Source organism: Emydura macquarii, unplaced genomic scaffold, assembly GCF_026122565.2.
Source record: "Emydura macquarii macquarii isolate MOO-44397 ecotype Brisbane River unplaced genomic scaffold, CSIRO-AGI_Emac_v2 contig_1876, whole genome shotgun sequence".
Taxonomy (NCBI): Eukaryota; Metazoa; Chordata; order Testudines; family Chelidae; genus Emydura; species Emydura macquarii.
The window spans coordinates 25278430-25301260 of record NW_027132013.1 but is presented as its reverse complement, the minus strand read 5'-3'; the positions used below and the strand labels follow the sequence as shown (position 1 = coordinate 25301260).

General features: G+C 45.2%; 1 protein-coding gene across 4 annotated transcripts in view; it reads right to left on the bottom strand.

The window, feature by feature from the left end:
* The window catches only part of CCDC9B (coiled-coil domain containing 9B), a 106245-nt gene that overhangs the window by 42768 nt on the left and 40646 nt on the right, over nucleotides 1-22831 (bottom strand). For all 4 annotated transcript variants that reach the window (XM_067558000.1, XM_067558001.1, XM_067557999.1 and 1 more), the window contains exons 5-6: nucleotides 17350-17502; nucleotides 713-787 (exon numbers count right to left, since the gene is read on the bottom strand). In XM_067558000.1, coding sequence (XP_067414101.1) covers nucleotides 713-787; nucleotides 17350-17502 — 228 coding nt within the window. The remainder of the gene's footprint in view (nucleotides 1-712; nucleotides 788-17349; nucleotides 17503-22831) is intronic.

Below are 22831 nucleotides of genomic sequence, written 5' to 3'. Positions count from 1 at the left end.
AGTGGGGCTGCCATCTTAAAGCTGTGTGCTTCATTGCTTCAGGGCCTTTTGGTTAATCTAGGCATGTCTACTTTGCTCATCCCCACAGAGAACTGGGCACAGCGGATGGCCAGAGGAACGGGGAACCTCTGGGCCCTCATAAAGAACCTAACAACTGCTCCAGCACTAATGCTCCCAAATGACCCCTACAGTTAAAAGGCATGTCAGTTCTTCAGTTGTTCACATTTTCCTCAAGATCATATCATTTAAAGCCAGCTGGGACAAAGCTCTGGCTAATACCCTGGGGCTCAACGCTGTGTCAGCCGGGGGAATGGGCCAGGTGACTCAGTACATCTTTTCCATCTTTAAGGTCTATAGTTTTATGAACAAGCTCATCCATTCCTTTGGGATGGGACTGTTCCTGGGTGGTGAAAGAGGCAGTCAGGGAAAGGACTTCCTGTAGCACTCTGTACACCAGATAACCCGAGCAGTCACTATTTCAGTGAGACAGGCACTATCAAGAATACCTTGAGGGCTGATTTCCGGATAGGCTGAGCACTCAAAGCTCCCATTGTGAAAAGTTCCAGAGGGGCAGGACTCTCGTTGTTAAAGCTCCCATTAACTTCAAGGGTAGCTGTAGAGGGTCAGTCCCTCTGACAATCAGGGTCCTAATGTCCACTACATCACCACCCCCTTCACATGAACACCAATCAGCACTGAGGGCCCCTCTCACCTTTCTGTTGTGCTCACTCTCTGAGTCCTTGTCGGTGTCTGATCGCCTCCTCTCCACTGTTCTCCTTTCATCCACCTGTAGGGATACAGAGGAGACCCCATTCACAGTTGTGCACGGACTCCAGAGTGAGGAATTAGCGCCTCTGAGCTGTGCAAAACCAGAAGGGATTTCTCAGGAGACAAAAGATGAGTGGAAGAGACAAAGTGGACTCCTGATGCACTGAGTCAAACCGGCACTGACTGGCAAGGGAAAGCAGGGGCACCGAGACACAAGGAGGACAGCAGTAAAGGGGAACACATTCCTATTGATCTCTCTACTCTGCCATGCTGCCAAAAGAGGAAAGCCGCTCTAGAGAAGCTTACAGCACCAAAGCACAGATCCTCAAAGGTATTTCAGTGACAGTTAGGTGCCTAAATAGCCTTGAGGATCTGGGTCTAACACCCTGTCTACAGTACAACTGTAGTGGACTCAGGGAGCCATTTGCAATCTGGTTAAAAGTTACTGTGATAAAGTCGGGATGGAACCATGTCCCTGTATCCTGTCTTGACAGTCCAGGTCTCTAACACTTCTAGGGACACAATTAGGTCCCAGCTACACTACCTTGAACTGTATTGTAACCAGATCCCCAGACTGCTGCAGTGGTGATATTGCCTTAGGACACAAGCATTAATTACCCTCCCACCATCTTCCTGAACCATGGACAAAGCATTAAGCAAATGAAACAGGCAGTTCTCTGGCCCACTGCAAGCCTGATACCATGTTCTGACAAGTACAGTCAGCTATGGACAGGGCTGGCAGAGATCACAGGAGATCCCCAGGAACATTGATATAGGAGCTCGTGCACCCCTTATTCAATTATGAAAACTCCACCAAATTTAAGCCCTTCTTCCATGAGGGACCTGAAGTCAGCTCTACCTGTGGGATCCCTTTAGTGTTAAATTGCTTTACTACAATGAGTGCTATTCTCTAGTGCATTGTCTCTGCTGTCTGTTACTCTTTTGTTGCCGTCTTGGGTGATTATAGATCACAAGGATAGGGCCTTCCATCCAAGGGTTTCAAAGTGCTTTACAGGTAAATAAGACTAGATTCACAGTCTCCCTGTGAGATCACTGATCATTATCATCCCCATTTTATAGAAATCAGGGGGCTGAAGCACAGCAAGTTTAAGTGACTTGCCCAAGGGCACCCAGGAAGTCTGTGGCGGAGCGGAACTGGAATTGAATTCATGTCTCCTGACTCTCAGATGGTCTTTCTGGGGATGCAGTTCCTGCTGGTTGCTTTCAGTGTGACATTTTGTTTTTGTGGTTCCCTTTCACCCCCACCCTGTTCTCTTTGATCATTGGTTTTCATTTGCCTCCTCTGGCCCCAGTGTGGTGCTTAGGCTCCCCTACCCCTTTCTTCTAGACACCTCCTTTCCTTCCCCATACATCCTTCTCTCTTGCTTGCATACTGCAGCACTTGTGCTTTATTTTTAGCTAGGAAGGCAGAAATGAGCCCTTCTCCGAGGCAAACTGCAGTGTCACTCGGTGCATAGTTACTTGCAACAGAGACTGATGGAGCAGCTGGTAACCTCCCCTAGGAGCACCAGCTTCTCTACATCTCCAGCTTGGTAGTGAGACCCAGTGCTATTCCTGAAACCTACTCCATGGACAACCAGAGACTGGAAACATCCTGAAGGAGAAGCATATCACACTGGCATCACTTAGAGAGTACATTTCGTGGGGCGTCAGGAGGACAGGGAATTGCATGACTTTCTTAATACTTCCTGGCAGCAGCAAGGATGTACAGCATGGGGAGAGGGCAGGAGGGAGACTCAGGTGCAGTCACAGAATCATTGGGTGTGTACAGCTGTGTGTGTTGCGCTCAGGGAGGCAGAGTATCCAGCAGAGGGAGGCTAGAACCCACGTTCCAGAGCAACAGGGAGTGTGAAAACCATCCGCCCTCTTGTGTCAACTTCTTTCAATGTTACTCTCTTGTGCCTTTCAAATAAAACGAGAAGGGTGGGCAGGAAAGAGACTGTGCTTCTCAGATACACGCACCTCTCCTGTTCTCCCTACTCTTCCCCTCCTCAGAACACACTATTACAAATAGCAATGAAGTGAATAGCTGGGACAGGCTTAGGGCTTGTCTACACACGGAATTACTCCAGGATAAGGCAAGGTGTGAATGTAAAGTGCTAGAGCTATTCCAGAGCAAGAGTGTCTACATGGAGAGCTACTCCGGAATCGCTCTACTGATTTAAAGTCACACCCTATCTTATTCTGGAATAACTTCCCCCGTCGACAAGCCCTGAATCCCTCTGGCTCAGGAAGGTAAAGGCTCCTCACCTGTATCTGTTCTTGGCAATGGGACCCTTGCTGCCTAACTGGGAAAGGTCCCTGCATCCCCTCACTGGAGAATCCCACTAACTATGGGATACTGGTATCATTGCCTCATTCTTACCAACCAGCGTTTGGACCGGCGGACTGCCAAGAACTAAAGAGAACTAAAAGCAGCTCCAGCAGGTGAGCCACCAGCTGAAGAAACTGCAGCAAACCCCACTGGTCTGATGCCAGTGATATAGCCGCAGCATCCTGCTCTGTGTGTGCCCTGACCACAGGGGCTGCTGTATCCCCACTTGAGCTGCCTCTGCTGCCTACTGGTTGCTGAGCTGCACCACATGATCCTCAGCACATTTGCTGCCAAATGACACAGCATTCATCACTGCTGCCTCCCCCAGTTTTGTAACCATACATGGCCGCATAGGGGCTGACTGCACAAATTCCATGTTGATCCAGCAATTTGTTGTTTTGCAGCTGGGAGACCAACAACCCCCTCAGGAAGTGGCACGGCATCTGAAAGGCGTTTCCAAAATTGCACCCCCACCCTCCTCCTACCTGAGCATCATTGGAAAGCCATGTGTGGGCCCAAGGCTTTGCACCTCAAAGGAAAACAAAACTACAAAGAGCAAATTCTCCGCACAAAGGGCTTGGTCAGCCATTCATGGAAATGATAACATTGTGACGTCAGGGCTGAGCTGAAAACAGGATCTTATTCGGGCGAGTTGCTTAGTTTGATTTTTAGCCAAGCATCAAAACTCTTCAATGCCATAAAGGGTATTATTGAACCAAAGCAAAGTGTGATAAGGAATTAAATAAAATGCTGAAACTATAGGGCCTGATTCTGCTCTCATTATGCTGGTGAAAATCAAGTGGCATTCCAGTGAATCTATCTAACCAAGTTTCTACAGCACATAGCATCTTGAGCATCTTAGCTGCAATTACTGGAGCAACGCTGCACAATCAGGGCAAGTGGGATCGGAATTGGGCTGGTAGAGTTTAAAAGGAAGCTCAGAAATGACATTAGGAAGGTATTGCTTGTGCTGTTGTGGAAAAGACTCTGCACCCAGAGAAGCCATTCCAGTTGGAGAGGCCATTAGATATTTAGAGTATTGTGTGAATACTCACCCAGCACTGACATGATCAATAAAGCTCAGAATTAATTCAGTGTCAGGGCTCTGATTCAAGAAGCCTTTAGCATCTGGGGACACAGCAATGATCTACAGTCTATGTTTCAGGTGTCGCACAGAATCTATCACCTATGGCCAGGTTACAGCATAGGCACAATAGGCTTATATATACTTAGCAGTAGCACACCAGTTCCTAAATTCACAGGACGAGATCAGAATCTCAGCTTTCCAAGTTTTTTAAATTATGTGTCTATCAATCAGGGATGCCAGGAGAAGCTTAAAATTGTCCCCAAGTATAACTGATGCCTGTCTGAGTCTGCAGACAGCTTGAAACTAGGGCTCCAAGAGGGGTGAACTGCCCCGTTCATCTTAACCGAAACCTGCTGCCAGCCCAAGGAGGGGTGGGGTCCTGGTACAGGGGTAGGGCTACAATACTGTGGTGGGGGGAGGATGAGGGGCCCATATGGGTTGTGCTTAGGTCCCCAGCCTGCCTGAATTTAACCTGCCACCACCACCATTACAGTCTCTGTCTGACCACTCTAGCATGAAAGCTTCCCATTCTGCCAAGACTCTCCCTTTGATTTAGCGCCAAACACGATCATGCAAGTCCAGCCACAGCGAGAGCATTTGCACGTCCCTTGGGTGCAATAAAAACTCTGGCCAGCATCTTCTGTGTGCTAATGACACTCGGCACTGCCATAGCACTGTATTTTAAAAGCACTGTACAAACCTTAACTCACTGTGCCACACAATGCCTGTGTGAGGTAAATAATGTTGTCACCCTTCTACACTTGGGGAAACCGAGGCACAGAGCAATTAACACCCAACAATGAGACAGTCAGAGCACCAGGGTCAGGAACCCATACACTCAAGCCCGGACCTCTGCTCAGATCATGCTGCCTTTCAAGCCTATGAGCCAAGTAGGAATTGTTACATAGCTGTTGTTTGCAGCGTTGGTGTTCTGGGGGTGGGCTTTTAGAAGAAATGTTGTTCTCTGGGGGACGGGAGGGGAGAGAGGGCCATGTGTCTGCTCCTTTCTAGGAGCCTGGTTCTGCCAAAAGATCTTCATGCATGGACTTCACTCCTGCACAGAGTCCAATTGACTTCAGTGGGACTCCCTGCAGGAGGAAGAGAATGGCCATGTAGATCTCTTTGAAGGACCAAGCCCTAGATTTGTCTGGGATCTTTCATGATAGTATGATTTCAGAAGTCTAGTTTTCAAATGCTACCACTGAAACAATACAAGCAAATCCCACACTGGGTAAGATCCCCACACGTAGACAAGATTAAATGAGTTCATTCTAGGATCTCATAGACTCATAGACTATAAGGTCAGAAGGGACCATTATGATCATCTAATCTGACCTCCTGCACAATGCAGGCCACAGAACTTCACCCACCCACTCCTGTAATAGACCCTAACCTATGACTGAGTTATTGAAGTCCTCAAATAATGATTTAAAGACTTCAAGGTACAGTGAATCCACCAGCAAGTGACCCATGCCCTATGCTTCAGAGGAAGGCAAAAAACCCCAGGGCCTCTGCCAATCTGCCCTGCGGGAAAATTCCTTCCCAACTCTCAAACATGACAGTCAGTTAAACCCTGAGCATGTGGGTAAGACCCACCAGCCAGACACCCAGAAAGAATTCTCTGTAGTAACTCAGAACCCACAGGCCATTGGGCTTATTTACCCCTACTAAGACCATCTCATGAGATCTAGACTATCTCATTGGATTTTTATTTTCAAAATGAAAATAATAAATCACATGAATTATTCAGGCAGATGCCATCTGCAGATCCTGACCAGAGGAGATAAATTAGTATGGTTTCTTAAACTCTTTAGGGTCAGATTCGGCTACCCTTAACCCACAGATAGTCCCACCAAAATCAATGGGAGTAACTGCAGAGGAAAGCACTAGTCCATGTGAGGAAAAGCAGCAGACCCAAATTATGTGGGACTAGATTTTCAAAGGAGCTCAGAGACAGATTTTCAAGTGCACAACTGTGGCCAGATTTTCAAAAAAGCTCTGCACACTGGGTGAATTTTCCCCCCAAATCTTGTTAAAAAGCTGACTACCTACTATGAAGCTTATAAGGAAGCTGTGCACTTTGGAAAACCACATCCACCATGTAAAATGGAACATTTTCTTTTTTTGGCAAGGGGTTTCTCTAGTGTGGGGAGGGGTGACATATATTCTAACACATATAGCTGAGCAGGTGAGAGCAGTTCGTCCATCTCCAGACTGGAAATGGCTTCACTTGTGATGTATCATCTATGAAAATGGTGTTAATAACAAGGCAATACAAAACACCCAGAAGGCACGTACCTATCGGTCTGTTTGCAAAGCGGTTTGTAACATGCTAATGATTAGCTGGTGTGCTCTGGTGGTGCGGGTGTGCCCAGTTACAGCTCTAATGCATAAAATGATTCTCCTGAAACATAGCCATGAAAAATGCCACAATCTGGAGTGGTCTCTTAGGAAAACGGCTATCAAACACATAGCCAGTGAGACATTACTCTTGGCCCTGCTGACAATAATTAGAATCCTGCAGCCAGCAGAAAGTGATGGATACAGACAGCAAGGGGAGGGGAGAACATGGCCACTCTTTAGCTGCTACAAAAGCTGGGGGAATTGATTTTATTAGTTTGTGTGGGAGTGGAAGCCAAGTGTGATTTCAGTTCTTCCCAGAGACGTGCACAAGGGGAAACAAGCAGGGGCACACTCCTGCTTCACCCCCAGTAAGTGGCAGGGGCACAGAACTCCTTCAGCCACTGGGCCACGGTGGGGAATGACCTCCTTTGGCCCCAGGACCATGGCAGGACCTGATGGCTCCTCTGGCCCTGGGTCTGCAGGGAGGTGGGGTGGCCTAGAACGTGCCCCTCCAAAAGCAGTGAATTTTTTTATTCCTGCACATGCCCCTGGTTTTGCCTCTGCACAAGGGTGAAGCAGAGTTGGATTCTCCAAGTTTCCAGGGACAAAGGGATCCATTCCCCCCAAATAGGCCCGATCATATCCCACTGTGGCAACACCCGCACAAAGGCCAGGAACTCTGCGAGGTCCACACTGAGCTCAGGCATACGCTGGATGCACAAGGCCGCCTGCATGGAGTTCCTGTGCTTCTGCCTGGATTCTTGGTCCCCTTCTCCAGCTCCCCAGTCCTCCAGCTTGGAGGGACGGAGAGTGCTCTGCAGCAACATGGCTTATGGCTTCTGGTTCTCCTTTTTCTCGGTTGTTTCTGCTGGCTGCAGGTAATGAGAATGTGGGAAATGTGGGTTCTTGACAGCCTGACCATAGATTGCATTCTGTGAGGTCTGAGGGAGAAGATTGCTCCTTGTGTATGACGGGAGGGGGCTAGGATGACCATATAGCAAGTGGGGGAAAATCAGGACAGAGGGTGGGGGGTAATAGGCGCTTATATAGGATAAAGCCCCAAATATTGGGACTGCCCCTATAAAATCAAGACATCTGGTCGCCCTACAGGGGGAGAACTGCATGCAGCATCCATTCCATGCACAGATCCCGAGGGTGGGATCCAGCCCAATGCATTTTCTAAACTGTGGTCTCTTAGGCAGTTGACCCACGAGAGAAGAGTAGATCAGTGCCCGCTTGGCTTTGGGGGTTCCCCGGCTGCAAAGTGACTGGCAAGGAGTTGTGTGGGGATGTCAACCTGTCTGAGAGCAGCAGCATGGGGAGTCCAAGATGGAGAGCCTGTGGTCTGTCAAGGCAACAGCGAGTGGGAGTGAAAGGTTTGTGACTGTGGTTTTTCAAGTTTATGCCATCAGGTCTGAGCTGGAGCCTGTGGATGAGTTAGCTTTGTAAGTGTTATGCCTTTGCTTTCTGCATCCTGCAACTTTAAGTCTCTAAGAACTCTACTGTCTGCAGAGCCAGGTAGACATTTTGAGAGGCAGGGCTACTACAGCCTATTAGGGAGGAGACACGATCATATGGGGCTCTCTCATGGAGACTTGACTTTTGTCATTCTAAAAGACAACGTGATTCTGAGTGAAAGGCCAAGTTTGGCCTTTGTTTAAGGGAAAACATACACGAGATGAAGATATCTGCTGTGCTCCATGTGGCCCTGAGCAATTGTTGGCTAATCATCCCCAGCTTTCTGTGAGGAGAGGCAAGGTAAGCACTTTACTCCCATTGATTCTTAAAATGCAGGCTATCACCCTGTGGTAGGTTGGGTAGGGTTCTAGTCAAGCTGCTCAATCCAGAAAAATGTCACCAGGCTGCAGGCAAACTTGCTTCTAAAAGACAGGATGGAGATCTGAAAGCAATTTCCACACCACAGCTGGAGAGAAGAAAAGGGCCAAGTGTCTGGATATCTTGTGACTGAGTGTCAGAACTGTTGAGCCATCCAAAGGGCATTCTTGGCAACAGGAAAGGAGTCCAGGCCACTCCACACAGCACTGCATCTGTCTGAAGGAGGGAGAGCATGGGTGTGAAAGAGTGAGCAAGGAATGGACTGATCTGTGAGTGTGCAAGAGAGTGAGCGAGGAGAGCATGTGTAGCTGGGGCTAAGTGAATGTGGGCATTGTGGCCAGGACAGATTGGATGGCTCAGGACAAGAGGATATGGAAGAGATTGAAAGGCCTTTTGCTTACAGGTCATCAATTGCCAATGATGAGGCTGGTAACAGCTGTCAGTAACCACCACCTTTTCAGTTGTCTGTATATTGAAACTGTGTCTCAGTTCACTTCCTGGTGAACAGGCGTTCACACCACAAAATCCATCCTCACGGCTGGTGTGGATTAGCACCCTTGCTGGTAGTCTCAGTAAAGAGCCCTGGGCTGAATGGGAATGGGAACAGAATTACCCGCTTGTCCCTTTGGGTGGTCCATTCGCAGGTTGAGGTATGTGGGCAGGAAGCTTCCTATGAAGAGCCTGAAGGTCTGCAGAAGCAGCTGGAAATGAAAGGGAAGAGCCAGTTTAGCTGCCTTCACTACTGACTACTACTGCATAGGAGAAGAAGGGGGAGAAGAAACTGTCTAGTCCTCAAGCAGTAGAGCCAGCAGCCAGTGTGGTGGTACCAGCCACCCCCAGAAGCTGCCAGTGGAACAAAAGAGAAGGGCACTAAGGACAAAAGTGTCCTGCAGGATGTGCCAGGAGCCTGTAAATCCTATTGTTGTGTCCTCTCTTTATCTTCAGGATTATGACACTGAGAAGCGTCAGAAGAACTCGTCATGTTAGCTTTGCAGACACCATAAAGTAAGTTTAATGTGAAGGTTGCCAATCTACAGATTGTGTATGTATAAATGTATAAAGATGATAGTAAATGCATGAGTCTGTTCCATTTATTGTGCATCCATCTTCTCCCAGGAATGGTTTGCTGTTTTATATGGAATAAGATTAACTGTCACCTCTGACAGGCCAGCGTGGGCAAGAGCACAGAAGCAAGAAACCAGGGCTGTGGCAGCTGGGTTCAGGGGAATCGGAAGACCAGGCAGCAGGGAAGCATGTGCGAAGGAGAAAAAGGAGAGAGGAAGGGAATAGGCGGGAGAGGGTGATGTTGTGTGTGATGTTTTTCAAAAAGCACAGATCACATAATCATAGAATCTTAGCCCTGTTGGTAATGCACTACAGACAGCTACAAATACCTACATGCACTGGTGCTCTGGTGTTCCAGGAGAACTCCCCTGCAGAGGAGCCACAGAGAGGTTGTGCATTCGTGAGTGGGATTCAAAGTTTGGCAAGGAGGTAGGTGTGTGTGATTGCTGGGAAGCGGGCAGGTATTACTCGTGATGAGGAGATGGGTCCATTTGCTATACATGGGACAGGAGATGGGTTCGTGTGATTCTGATTGGAAGAGATGATGTGCCTTACCATGGGGTGGAAGGTTGTCTATAGGGTCCTAGATGGGAGGAGAGGTGTCTGTGAAACAACCTCTCTTTGAATGTGTGCTCCACACAGACAGTTCAAGTATTCCTGCCACATCAGAAATTGTGTGGCTTTTGGCTAAGAAGTCTTTTATGGAGAGTTTCATATGAAAGATTCATCTCAGTAATTGAGTGTGACACATTTCTTTACCACCTTTGCTAGAGCAATATTACCTAGGGACAGAAATGGTGCCCAAAGTGAGCTTAGGAATGCCAGAAGCTTCCAGATACAATCTCAGTGCAAACCTGGCATTGACGTCAGCAGGAGAAGGATTAGGCCCTAAATAGACAGGGGCTCCTCCTTCTTTACCTCCCTCTAGCTTGGGCCATCCCCCTTTTTTAACATGAACAATTCTCCCTTGTGTGAGGAGTAGGGGAAGTTGGAAGCTCTGTCAGACTCAAACGAAAACAAAGGCTCTTTGCAGAAAAAAACACTGTTTAAAACCCTTCAGCAATCCCAATATCTATTTCATGCTGTGAGGTAGAACTCGAGGACAAATGGCTCGGTGTTATGGAAACGCAGAGGCAGGCTGTGCCCGTGAGAGCCAAGCGACTCTGCCAGCCGTGCTTACCAACTCTCCCAGCGTGATTTACAATCTCCATTTCATTGTCTCTTTGTGCTCCCTGCTGTCCTGTCAACCATTCTACACCCCGAGCTGTGCAGGCAAAAAAGGAACAGGCCTGCCCATTTTAGTGTGTAAAACCCGCCCATGCCCCCACTCCTGGCATGCACCACAGCGTCGACAGCACAGAGACAAGCTTTCTTCCGGCAGATACCATGCTGGGAAGAGGACAGAGTGCAAGAGCTGCTGCTGAATCAGTGCCTCCTGAAAAGGCGGGCTGAATTGTGCTGTGCTTGAGTTAATTCCCCCCCCCGCATCAGCAGAATGTTGCAAAGGCTCTGTCAATCTGAGGCTGCTGGAGCTGGGCTCAGAGCTACTTTTAATCTCCACTGGCGAACACAAATAATGCAGCTGCCCCTTCAAGCACAGAGCCAACTCTATGCCTCCTGCCTGGGCTGTGTGTTACAGGAGGAAACTGTTTCTAATGGCTAGAAACAGAGGCTGCCAATCAGGATTCTCTTCTCTGTATCTGAGGTAGTTGTACCATCCCCGTTCCTATAGTATCTCAGCACCCCACAGTCTTTGATGTATTTATCATCACAACACTCCCGTGAGGTAGGGGAGTGCCATTAGCCCCAACTTACTGGTGGAGACTAGCACACAGAGAGAAAATAACTTGTCCGGGATCACCCAGGAAGTCGGTGGGTGGAGCAGGGAATCGAAGGCAAGTCTCCTGAGTCCCAGCCTAGTCATTGGATTCTGACTATACCACAGACTTCTTCTGTGGCTTTGGACAACTCACTTAACCTTTCTATGCCTCGGTTTCACCATCTGTAAAATGGGTCAATGTACATACCTGTTGCTGTAAACTGCTCTGAAATCGTCAAACCAAAAACATATTAGTGAATATATTCATATGTTCTTACTATTAATTAGTCTGATGCCCGCCAGTGTCTCTCAGGAGGGAGGTTGATCTGAGGCAGAGTGGGAGAGATGGACTTATCTGTCTTTGGCTTTCCTGAGTCCTGCCAGCACTAGTAAATGGATGCATTGCTGACCATTCTCCACCCCAAATCTGTATAGGAAATGACTGAACTGACAGTGTAGCCGGACACAATCATTTCAGAAAATGTTTCTAGTTGCAGTGGGTGCAAGCTGAACTGAAGGGGGATGAGGAGCAGCTGTTATTTTAGGTCCATCTGCACTGCATCTCTAACCGATTCTTAGGAACTGGTTACAATCCCCACCACCTCTAGTTTGTCCTGCTCTGAGCAGGGGGTTGGACTCTCTGATCTCTTGAGGTCCCTTCCAACTCTAATATTCTATGATTAACACCTGTAGCATAGTGGGGAACCTAAGCACATCCCACTGACTGAGCGTGGGGAGGTCCCATCAACACTCTACACTTTAACTATGTTGCATTTGAGTCCCATGATGACTCACTGGTTGTAGGCTGCTTGTGTGCTGTGAGTTCTGCTTATCATGCTGTTGTCTCAGGAGTACCTTGTGCTCCCTCTGGTTACATCTACAGTGGAGTTAGACATCCTACAGTGCAATGAAATGTCTACCCTGCAATGAAATGGCCATGTAGCCCATGTGGATTTTTAAGTGCAGTGCAGACATACCCTCTGTTTGTTTGCTGTAGCCATTCGTTGTCTCTCATCTCATACTTGGGGCTTGTCTAAATGGCCCCTCAGTTTGGACTACGGGGGTGAGAATTGCTGTGCGCCCCAAAGTGCTGTGCCATACCTGCCTTGTGGGAATGCTGCTGAGAACTAAGAGGTACTTTGTTTGCGTTAACATAGTCCTGTTTGAAGACATAATAGAGGCTCCATTTCAATGTATACCCCAAATTAAAAAACATAGTAAGAGTACCAAAAAAGTGCCACCGTGGCTAAACAATAACAAAAAAAAGAAGCAGTTAGAGGCAAAAAGGCATCCTGTAAAAAGTGGAAGTTAAATCCTATTCAGGAAAATAGAAAGAAGCATAAATTCTGGCAAGAGAAGTGTAAAAATATAATTAGGAAAACCAGAAAAGAATTTAAAGAAGTAGCCAAAGATTTAAAAAAAAACCAACAGCAAAAAAAGTTTTAAGTACATCAGAAGCAGGAAGCCTGCTAAACAACTAGGGGGGACACTGGATGATCGAAATGCTAAAGGAGCACTCAAGGAAGATAAAGTCATTGCAGAGAAACTAAATGAATTCTTTGCATCTCTCTTCACGGCTGAGGATGTGAAGGAGATTCCCAAACTTGAGCCATTCTTTTTAAGTGACAAATATGAGGAACTGTCCCAGATTGAGGTGTCATTAGAGGAGGTTTTGGAACAAATTGATAAATTAAACAGTAATAAGTCAACAGGACCGGATGGTATTCACCCAAGAGTTCTGAAGGAACGCAAATGTGCAATTGCAGAACTATTAACTTTGGTATGTAACCTATAATTTAAATCAGCTTCTGTACCACATGACTGGAGGATAGCTAATGTGATGCCAATTTTTTTTAAAAGGCTCCAGAGGCGATCCTGGCAATTACAGGACAGTAAGCTTAACTTCAGTACCATGCAAATTAGTTGAAACTATAGTAAAGAATAGAATTATCAGACACACAAATGAACACGAATTGTTGGGGGAAGAGTCAACATGGTTTTTGTAAAGGGAAATCATGCCTCACCAATCTACTAGAATTCTTTGAGGGGGGTCAACAAGCATGTGGACAAGGCTGATCCAGTGGATACAGTGTACTTAGATTTTCAGAAAGCCTTTGACAATGTCCCTCACCAAAGGCTCTTAAACAAAGTAAGCAGTCATAGGTTAGGAGAAAAGGTGCTCTCCTGGATCAGTAACTGGTTAAAAGATAGGAAACAAAGGGTAGGAATAAATGCTTAGTTTTCAGAATGGAGAGAGGAAATTGTGTTGTCCCCCAGGGGCCTGTACTGGGACCAGTGCTGATCTGGAAAAAGGGGTAAACAGTGAGGTGGCAAAACTTGCAGATGATACAAAACTACTCAAGATAGTTAAGTCCAAAGCTGACTGTGAAGAGTTACAAAGGGATCTTACAAAATTGGGTGACTGGGCAACAAAATGGCAGATGAAATTCAATGTTGATAAAATCCAAGGTAATGCACATTTGAAAACATAATCCCAATTATACATATAAAATGAATGGTAACAGGTAATTGAGACCCCATCAAGAAAGAAATCTTGGAGTTGTTGTGGTTAGTTTTCTGTAAACATCCATTCTTCGTGTACGGCGCAGTCAAAAAAGCTAACAGAATGTTGGGAATCATTAGGAAAGGGATACATAGTAAGACAGGAAATATCATATTACCTCTATATAAATCCATAGTCTGCCCACATCTTGAATACTGTGTGCAGAACTGGTTGCTCCATCTCAAAAAAGATATATTGGAACTGGAAAAGGTACAGAAAAGGGCAACATGGAATTGTTTCCATGTGAGGAGAGATTAATAAGACTGGGACTTTTCAGCTTGGAAAAGAGCTGACTAAGGGGGGATAGTATAGAGGTCTATAAAATCATGACTGTTGTGGAGAAAGTGAATAAGGAAGTGTTATTTACTCCTCATAACACAAGAACTAGGGGTCACTCAATGAAATTAATAGGAAGAAGATTTAAAACAAACAAAATGAGGTATTTCTTCACACAACACACAGTCAACCTGTGGAACTCTTTGCCAGAGGACGTTGTAAAGGCCAAGACTATAACAAGGGTTCAAAAAAGAAGTTCATGGAAGGTAGGCCCATCAGCCAGGGTGTGCAGGGATGTAAAACCATGCTCAGAAGTGTCCCTAGCCTCTGTTTGCCAGAAGCTGGAAATGGGTGACAGGGGCTGGATCACTTGATTACCTGTTCTGTTCATTTCCTCTGAAGCACTTGGCACTGGCCACTGTCAGAAGACAGGATACTGGGCTAGATGGACCACTGGTCTGACCCAGTATGGCTGTTCTTATGTTATTGAGGAGTACATTAGTGCAAACTAGGTACTTTTTAGTGTGTGCTAGCTACATCCACACAGGTCAGTTACAGCACAGAACTTTGGTGCGAACAGCAATTCACATGCCCATAGTATATACCGTGCTGTAGTGTAGATATAGCCTTAAAGTCTAAGTTCAAAAGTAAGCTCTATCACTTTTTTTGTATTGTGGCTAATTTAACAACTAGTCAATCTACAAAAACACTTTAAAAAACCTACTTAACTAAAATGAGCTCAAGGTTTGGAATGTAATATCCATTTGTTTCTATTATTTGTCTTCTCAGTTCTACTCTGCCTCCTCTGAGGGTCAGAATGGCAGCTCCCAGTTTGTTGGCTGGCTGGGTGACTGGGTGTTTCTTAGCACATCCACAGACATCCCCTACAGTGAGTGGCTCTTTGTACAGTGGCAGGAAGCCTGTCTCAGCAAGTAGCTCTGAGAACTCTCTGCCTGGGGAGGGAGTGAAGCTCTTCGTACCAACAGCAGGAGGGGAGATGCCTCTGTGCTCCCTACCAGTAATAAATAGAGGTGGCTCTGTTGTTAAAGTGAGCTCATGTCAGTGTCAATATTCCAGGACTCAGCCTGGCTGTACTAATGCACCAATAAGGAGATGGTGAAGTCATATAACATTCTGAATTCTTCCTTTTCATTGCCTTTCAGACCCTTAGATGCTGATTACTGAGGAACCCTCTTGCTTCTGTACACTAGGTACGGTATTTAGACTCTTGTATAATAAGCTCCAGCTTGATTTTTCCTGCATCCATCCTATGTATTTGACACTTTTCTGCTGCACAGCAAATCTGTGAATGTGATTAAATGACTTTGTGGAATTCTTCTCAGAGTGGCCAATGGCACCCACTTGGTCATGTCTCACGCCCCCCCTTGTTTGCACATGTCCACCAGAATGCAGAAGTGCAGGTTCTCTCTCCTTCCCTACCCAAACCCTGCGCTTCAAATTCAAAAATCAAATATGAACTGTGGTGTTGGAGGAGGACAGCACAAGCCAAGTAACAGCACAAGTTCAGTTTTTGCAGAGAAGCATTGTTGGGGATTATATGGATTAAATTTCGGTGGAGTCCAGTGCATACACTGTGGCCATTTGCAAATGGGGAATAGGAGGCGGTGACAGGGAAATGTTGGCTCTTCTCCCTGGTATGCCCAATTAGCTGAGTTAATTGGGAACGTTGTACTTTAAAGGGTGGCAGAACAGTGTGATTAGAAAGTTATTTGAGGGGAGGGAAAACCAAGCCTTTCGGGTTGTTTTGGACTTTCTACTGAATCTGCCCATAAACTGAGCTGAAGCATATATTTACCTCTTGGAGGAAGAGAATTTGATAGGCAGGCTCCCTTTATAAAGCTGCAGTGATCCCTACTGAGCATGCCCAGAAAAATTCCCTATTCATTTTCTAAATGTACTCTGTTTAGCTGTAACTATGATAAAGAGTGGCTTGCTGGTAGGAATGGAGAGGGGATAAGGCATTGTGAACGCAGCTCCCTTTTCTCAAACTTTAAGGCTCTGATTATTAGATCTGGAGGAGATTCACTTTGTGCAGGAATGGGAGGAATGGCTTTTATCAAACTGAGTTGCATAAGATAGAGCAGCCTCAAGGCTGCTCTAATATATACACTGGCTTCCAATGACTCCAAGAGCTGTTTGAGAAGCCAAGAATAGACACTGCACAGAGGTACAGACCACATCACCTCTCTCACAAGCATGCCCTGACAATTCCTCCATGGCACTGCTGTGTTGTAGAACTATTACACTAGCTTTATGATACCAAGGAAACCTCCTGTGCTGCTGGGTGTACAATGGTAGCTCAGTCTGCTGACTTATCTGCTTCTTTATGACACTCAATGTAAAGCAACCATAGGGAAATAGATAATGGGGTCCTTTATCTCTAGTCAAACTCAGTGGGAGGGAGAAAAAACAGAAGAATAAAGCATTTAGCAGCTCACTTTGGCTGCAGTCTCACTGAGGGAAATTGCATAAGTCCTTTGACCTTTATGTATATCCTTATTTTGGCTATTTAGCTTTATGTTTTCTCTTGTAATCTTTAGAGATCCTGAGGACTGGGTGTCGGCAGCATACTCTTGCTTGGCTGTGGATTTCCTTGTATTGAAAGGCATCTTTTTTGTGGGAAAAGCATTTGCAATAAGTGTTTCCAAGATCTAAAAAGTTCAACATATGCACCATGGGCCACATCAGTTTGTTTTGGAAGTGGATATTGCCCATCCCAATTAATGTTTAAGCTGTACTGTCTGTGTGCCTGGGACAGGGCTCTTTGACCATCTCTGACTCCATGGCCCTGGGTGGAAAGCTGGTTTTAGGTGTCCACCAGACCTGTGGTTCTAGAGGATAGTAACTTTTGTATTCTTTCTCCTTTAAACGCAAGACAAGTACATGACAATGCCAGCCCCTCCCCTTGTTCCCAAAGGAATCTCATATGAATCGTCTTATGGGGGAGCTTGCTGAAGAATTTGCTGAGGTCAAAACTGAACAAGTCTGGAGATGGCTAGAGCTACGATCACAGAGCAAGGGAAGTGGATCAGGCCCTACAGCCTTGTCTCCTTCTGAGCTATGACAGCCAGACAGCTTTAGCCCTGATAACTCCCACACTACCAATAAACACAATCTCCAACTGACCTGCTGCCAGAATGCTTTCACTGATAGAACCTTTCCCTTTCTGCTCCCCTAGCCCAATGGTATTGGTGGAGTACTGGTCCTTATGATACAGACTCTTGGAATGCACTCACTTTTTCCTTGTTGTCCATGGTGATAGCAATCTGCATCCGTCTCCCTCTGCGGAAAGCTACCAGGTGGTCCACCTCTTCCTCGCTCAGGTCTGGGACTCCACCTTCTCCCACAAGGCCATCTGAACTCCATTTCTCACTGACAATCCGTTTCCCCTGGAAACAACAGAGCAAGAGTAACATACGCTTAGTAACATAAGAATTAGACATATGCCCCGCCCCTTCCCTCCCTCCCTCCTGGTAGACACAGAGGGGCTAGCAGAGAATTTAGGAACTGGCATAACAGAACAGCTCAATAGGCCATGCAGTTCAGTCCAGCATCCTGGCTCTGAAAGTGGCAAAATACTGGGAGCTTCAGAGGATAATGTAAAATTCACATAAATCCACCTGGTTTATTGTGTACAACTTGCAAATGAGGAATATTTCTTCCTGTCTTCATTGCTCCAAAACTTGAGTATTGATTGACAGTTTTTATCGTTGTTTTCTTATAGTGAGTTATATTCGGACGCTGCTAATTGTATTCAAGCCTAATCCTTTTTTGAATCTTGCTAAGCTGTTTGCCTCATTAAAATCCAAGGGTTAAAATGGGGGGGAAAGTAATGGTACTCCCCGAAGTCCATGCACAAACCGTACCCTTGTCACCTGAGACTCCATGATCTTCATGATTGTCCTTCTCCTTTCTTGAATTATTTGATCAATAGTAGCTCAGTTGAACTACTGATCAAATAGTGAAATATGTGACAATGTTGGAATTTAAACTCTTGTCACTGAACTTCAGATGCCATGGGGCAGTTCACACCTTTCAGAGTTATTGTTTCATGCTGTCTGCTGATTCAGGAACATTTTGCTGCATCTGTTTACATCTCGTTTTCATTCTGATGATTAACTTCACAGTCAGTTCAGCGCTTGGTAATATCCCTCAGCTGTGAGTTCAACAGGAGAAATATATCTTTTGTACAAAAGCAGTTACTTTATAAGATGTATTATCCTTCAGTTTCATTGTATGCCATTTTGTTCTTGTCTTACAAGAAAAGGTAAATGGGAGAATTTGACAAGTCGGCTTTATACTAGTCAACATTTTATAGATTGCTCTGTCATAGCTCTTACTTTTCTTCTTTCCAAATTAATCATTTTCAGAGTAAAATTTTCAAAAGCTTTAAAGTGACTTGGGAGCCTGAGTAATGGGACTTAGGCTCCTAAATCACTTGGGCATTTTTGAAAACGTTTCTTCATGTCATCTTATTCTCTCCATCTGGATGCCTCTGCTAACCCACCTCTAACAGTGCTGTGCAGAACATGGCTGTTTCATTTTACCAGGGGTGGTGCATTTTCTTCCATTTCAGTCAGGAGGGTTTCACTCACACCTGAGTGAACTTGATGAATGAACTCAAAATCTCAGAGCAAAATATAGTTGCAATTAAAAAGGGTGCTCTTTTTATAAGCAAATTTCATATGATTTGTATGTAAACCATAACTGCACCCAAGTTTGTTCAAAAAGTTTGCAAATCTCAGCAGTGCTTTTACTGAATTTATAATGACACCTGAAACCAAACATGTTTCACTGTAGCCTTAATACTAGGTTCTGCCAGAGGTTCAGCTGAGCTGATGTTAGTCCTCATGTCCTAGTGTAGACAAGGATCCTTCAGCCAGACCAGCTTTGCTTACCTGTTTCAAGGAAGCCTTTCAGCGGGTTTACTGGTTACTGAAGGTGGGAGGGCAAGGAAGAAGAGAAGAGCACCTAGTGCTATACAAAGAGTGGATAAGTCAATGGAGATACCACCAAATAAGAGCCCCAAGAGGATACTGGAACTGTTGCAGAGGATTGCAAAGGAGAATAGTAGACGTGATGACTTGCAGCCAGAAAGAACAGGGGATAGGCTTGAGAATCACACCATCACCAGGAAAAGGCAGGTTTACGTGATTGGGGACTCCCTCCTGAAAAGAACAGACAGGCCTGTAACCAGAGCTGATCCTGAGAACAGAAGGGTGTGCTGTCTGCCCGATGCTAAGATCCAGGATGTGGCCATGAGGCTGAAGAGGATTGTAATGGGAGCAGGAAAGAATCCATTGATTGTCCTTTATGTGGGTACAAATGATATAGCTAGATTCTCGCTGAAACGTATCAAAGGAGACTATGCCAACCAAGGAAATGGAGGTTCAGGTGATCTTCAGTGGGATTCTGCCTGTCCCTAGAGAAGGACAACAAAGGTGTGACAAGATTCTGATCATCAACAGATGGCTCTGGCAGTGGTGCCATCAGGAGGGCTTTGGGATGTATGGTCACTAGGGGGGCTTTCATGGACAGAGGACTGTTCTCTTGGGCTGGACTTCACCTGAGTAGGGAGGGAAATGCACTTCTTGTATGGAGGCTGGCACAACTGATTGAGAGCTTTTAACTAGGGAGTTGGGGGAGATGGTTGGGAGATGCCCAGGTAATCTCCACACCTGATTTTAGCATTGAGAGGGAGGAAAATGAAGTAAGAAAGGACACAGCAGTAGAGAGCAGAATGGACATTAAGAGGAAGGGTAGTGTAGATACCAGTCCAATAGGCGATATTGGCAGTAGAATGACTGTGCCAAATCAGGTAAGGAATGTGAGCGAAGCCAAACAGCAAAAATTAAGATGTTTGTATACCGATGCGAGAAGCCTGGGTAACAAAATGGAGGAACTAGAGCTACTGGTAGAGGAAGTGAAACCAGATATTATAGGAATAACAGAAACCTGGTGGAATAGTAGTCACAACTGGTATACAAGTATTGAAGGGTATGTGCTGTTTAGGAAAGACATATAAAAAAGGCAAAGGTGGTGGAGTAATGTTGTATAACAATGATGAGGTAGACTGTAAAGAAATTAGAAGTGATGTAATTGATAAGACAGACTCTGTCTGGGTAAAAATCACATTGGGGAAGAAAACTACTAGTTTCCCCTGGGATAGTGCTTGGGGTGTGCTACAGAGCCCCGGGATCTGATTTGGACATGGATAGAGACCTCTTTAAGGCTTTTAATGAAGTAAATACTCCTGGGAACTGTATGATTATGGGAGACTTTAATTTCCCAGATATAGACTGGAGAACAAGTGCTAGTAGTAATAATAGGGCCCAGATTTTCCTGGATGTGATAGCTGATAGATTCCTTCACCAAATAGTTACTAAACCAACAACAGGGGATGCTATTTTAAATTTGGTATTGGTGAGCAGTGAGGACATCAAAGAAGAACTGGTTGGTAGTGGACAACTTTGGTTCAAGCAACCATGACCTAATTCAGTTCAAACTAAATAGAAGGATAAACAAAAATAGATCCGTGACTAGAGACTAGTCTTTGACTTCTAAAGGGAATTTAAAAAATTAAGGGAATTAGTTGGGGAAGTGGACTGGACTGAAGAACTCATGAATCTAAAGGTGGAGGAGGTTTGAAATTAATTCAAGTCAAAGCTGCAGGAACTATCTGAAGCCTGCATCCCAAGGAAGGGGAAAAAATTCATAGGAAAGAGTTGTAGACTAAGCCGGAGGAGTAAGCATCTCAGACAGGTGATTAAGAGAAAGCAGAAAGCATACAAGGAGTGGAAGATGGGAGGGATCAGCAAGGAAAACTACTTCTTGGAGGTCAGAACATGTAGAGATAAAGTGAGAAAGGACAAAAGCCGAGTAGAGTTGGACCTTGCAAAGGGAATTAAAATCAATAGTAAAAGGTTCTATAGCCATATAAATAGGAAGAAAACCAAGAAAGAAGAAGTGGGCCCACTAAGGAGGTTAAAGATAATCTAGGCATGGCTGAATATCTAAACAAGCTCCGTTTTTAATGAGGCTAATGATGAGCATGGGGATAGTGGTAGGGTGGCTAATGGGAATGAGGATATGGAGGTAGAAATTACCATATCCGAGGTAGAAGCCAAACTCGAACATCTTAATGGGACTAAATTGGGATGGAGAAGGGGGGGCAGATAATCTCCATCCAAGAGTATTAAAGGAACTAGCACATGAAATTGCAAGCCCATTAGCAAGGTTTTTTGATGAATCTGTAAACTCAGGAGCTGTACTGTATGACTGGAGAATTGATAACATATTTCCTATTTTTAAGAAAGGGAAAGAAAATGATCCAGGTTTGACCTCAACAGTTTGACCTCAATAGTATGCAAGGTGAAGTATGCAGTTTGACCTCAACAGTATGCAAAGTCTTGGAAAAAATTTTGAAAGAGAAAGTAGTTAAGGACATTGAGGTTAACGGTAATTGGGATAAAATACAACATGGCTTTACAAAAGGTAGATTGTGTCAGACCAACCGGATCTCCTTTTTTGAGAAGATAACAGATTATTAGACAAAGGGAATGCAGTGGATCTAATTTATCTAGATTTCAGTAAGGCATTTGATACAGTTACACATGGAGAATTATTAGTTAAATTGGAAAAGATGGGGATTAATATGAAAATTGAAAGGTGGATAAGGAACTGGATAACGGGGAGACTACAATGGGTCATACTGAAAGGTGAACAGTCAGACTGGAGGGAGGTTACTAGTGGAGTTCCTCAGGGTCAGTCTTATTTAACCTTTTTATTACTGACCTTGACACAAAAAGTGGGAATGTGCTAATACATTTTGCAGATGACACAAAGTTGGGAGGTATTGCCAATACAGAGAAGAACCGGGATATCATACCGGAAGATCTGGATGACCTTGTAAATTGGAGTAATCAAAATAGAATGAAATTTAATAGTGGAAAGTGCAAGGTCATGCACTTAGGGACCAATAACAAGAATTTCTGCTATAAGCTGGGGATGCATCAGTTGGAAGTGATAGTGGAGGAGAAGGACGTGGGCATATTGGTTGATCACAGGATGACTATGAGCCGCCAATGTGATGTGGCCATGAAAAAAGCTAATGTGATCCTAGGGTGCATCAGACGAGGTATTTCCAGTAGAGATAGGGAGGTGTTAGTACCGTTATATAAGGTGCTGGTGAGACCTCATCTGGAATACTGTGTGCAGTTCTGGTCCCCCATGTTTAAGAAAGATTAATTTAAACTGGAACAGGTGCAGAAAAGGGCTACTAGGATGATCCGTGGAAGGGAAAACCTGCCTTATGAGAGGAGACTCAAAGAGCTTGGCTTGTTTAGCCTAACAAAAAGAAGGTTGAGGGGAGATATGATTGTTCTCTATAAATACATCAGAGGGATAAATATCAGGGAGGGAGAGGAATTATTGAAGTTCAGCCCCGATGTGGACCTAAGAACTAATGGATATAAACTGGCCATCAGGAAGTTTAGACTTGAAATTAGATGAAGGTTTAGAATCATAGAATCATAGAGTTGGAAGGGACCTCAGGAGGTCATCTAGTCCAACCCCCTGCTCAAAGCAGGACTAACCTCAGCTAAATAATCCCAGCGAGGGTTTTGTCAAGCCGCAGTTTAAAAACCTCTAAAGATGGAGATTCCACCACCTCCCTAGGTAACCCATTCCATAGGTAACCCATAGTGCTTCACCACCCTC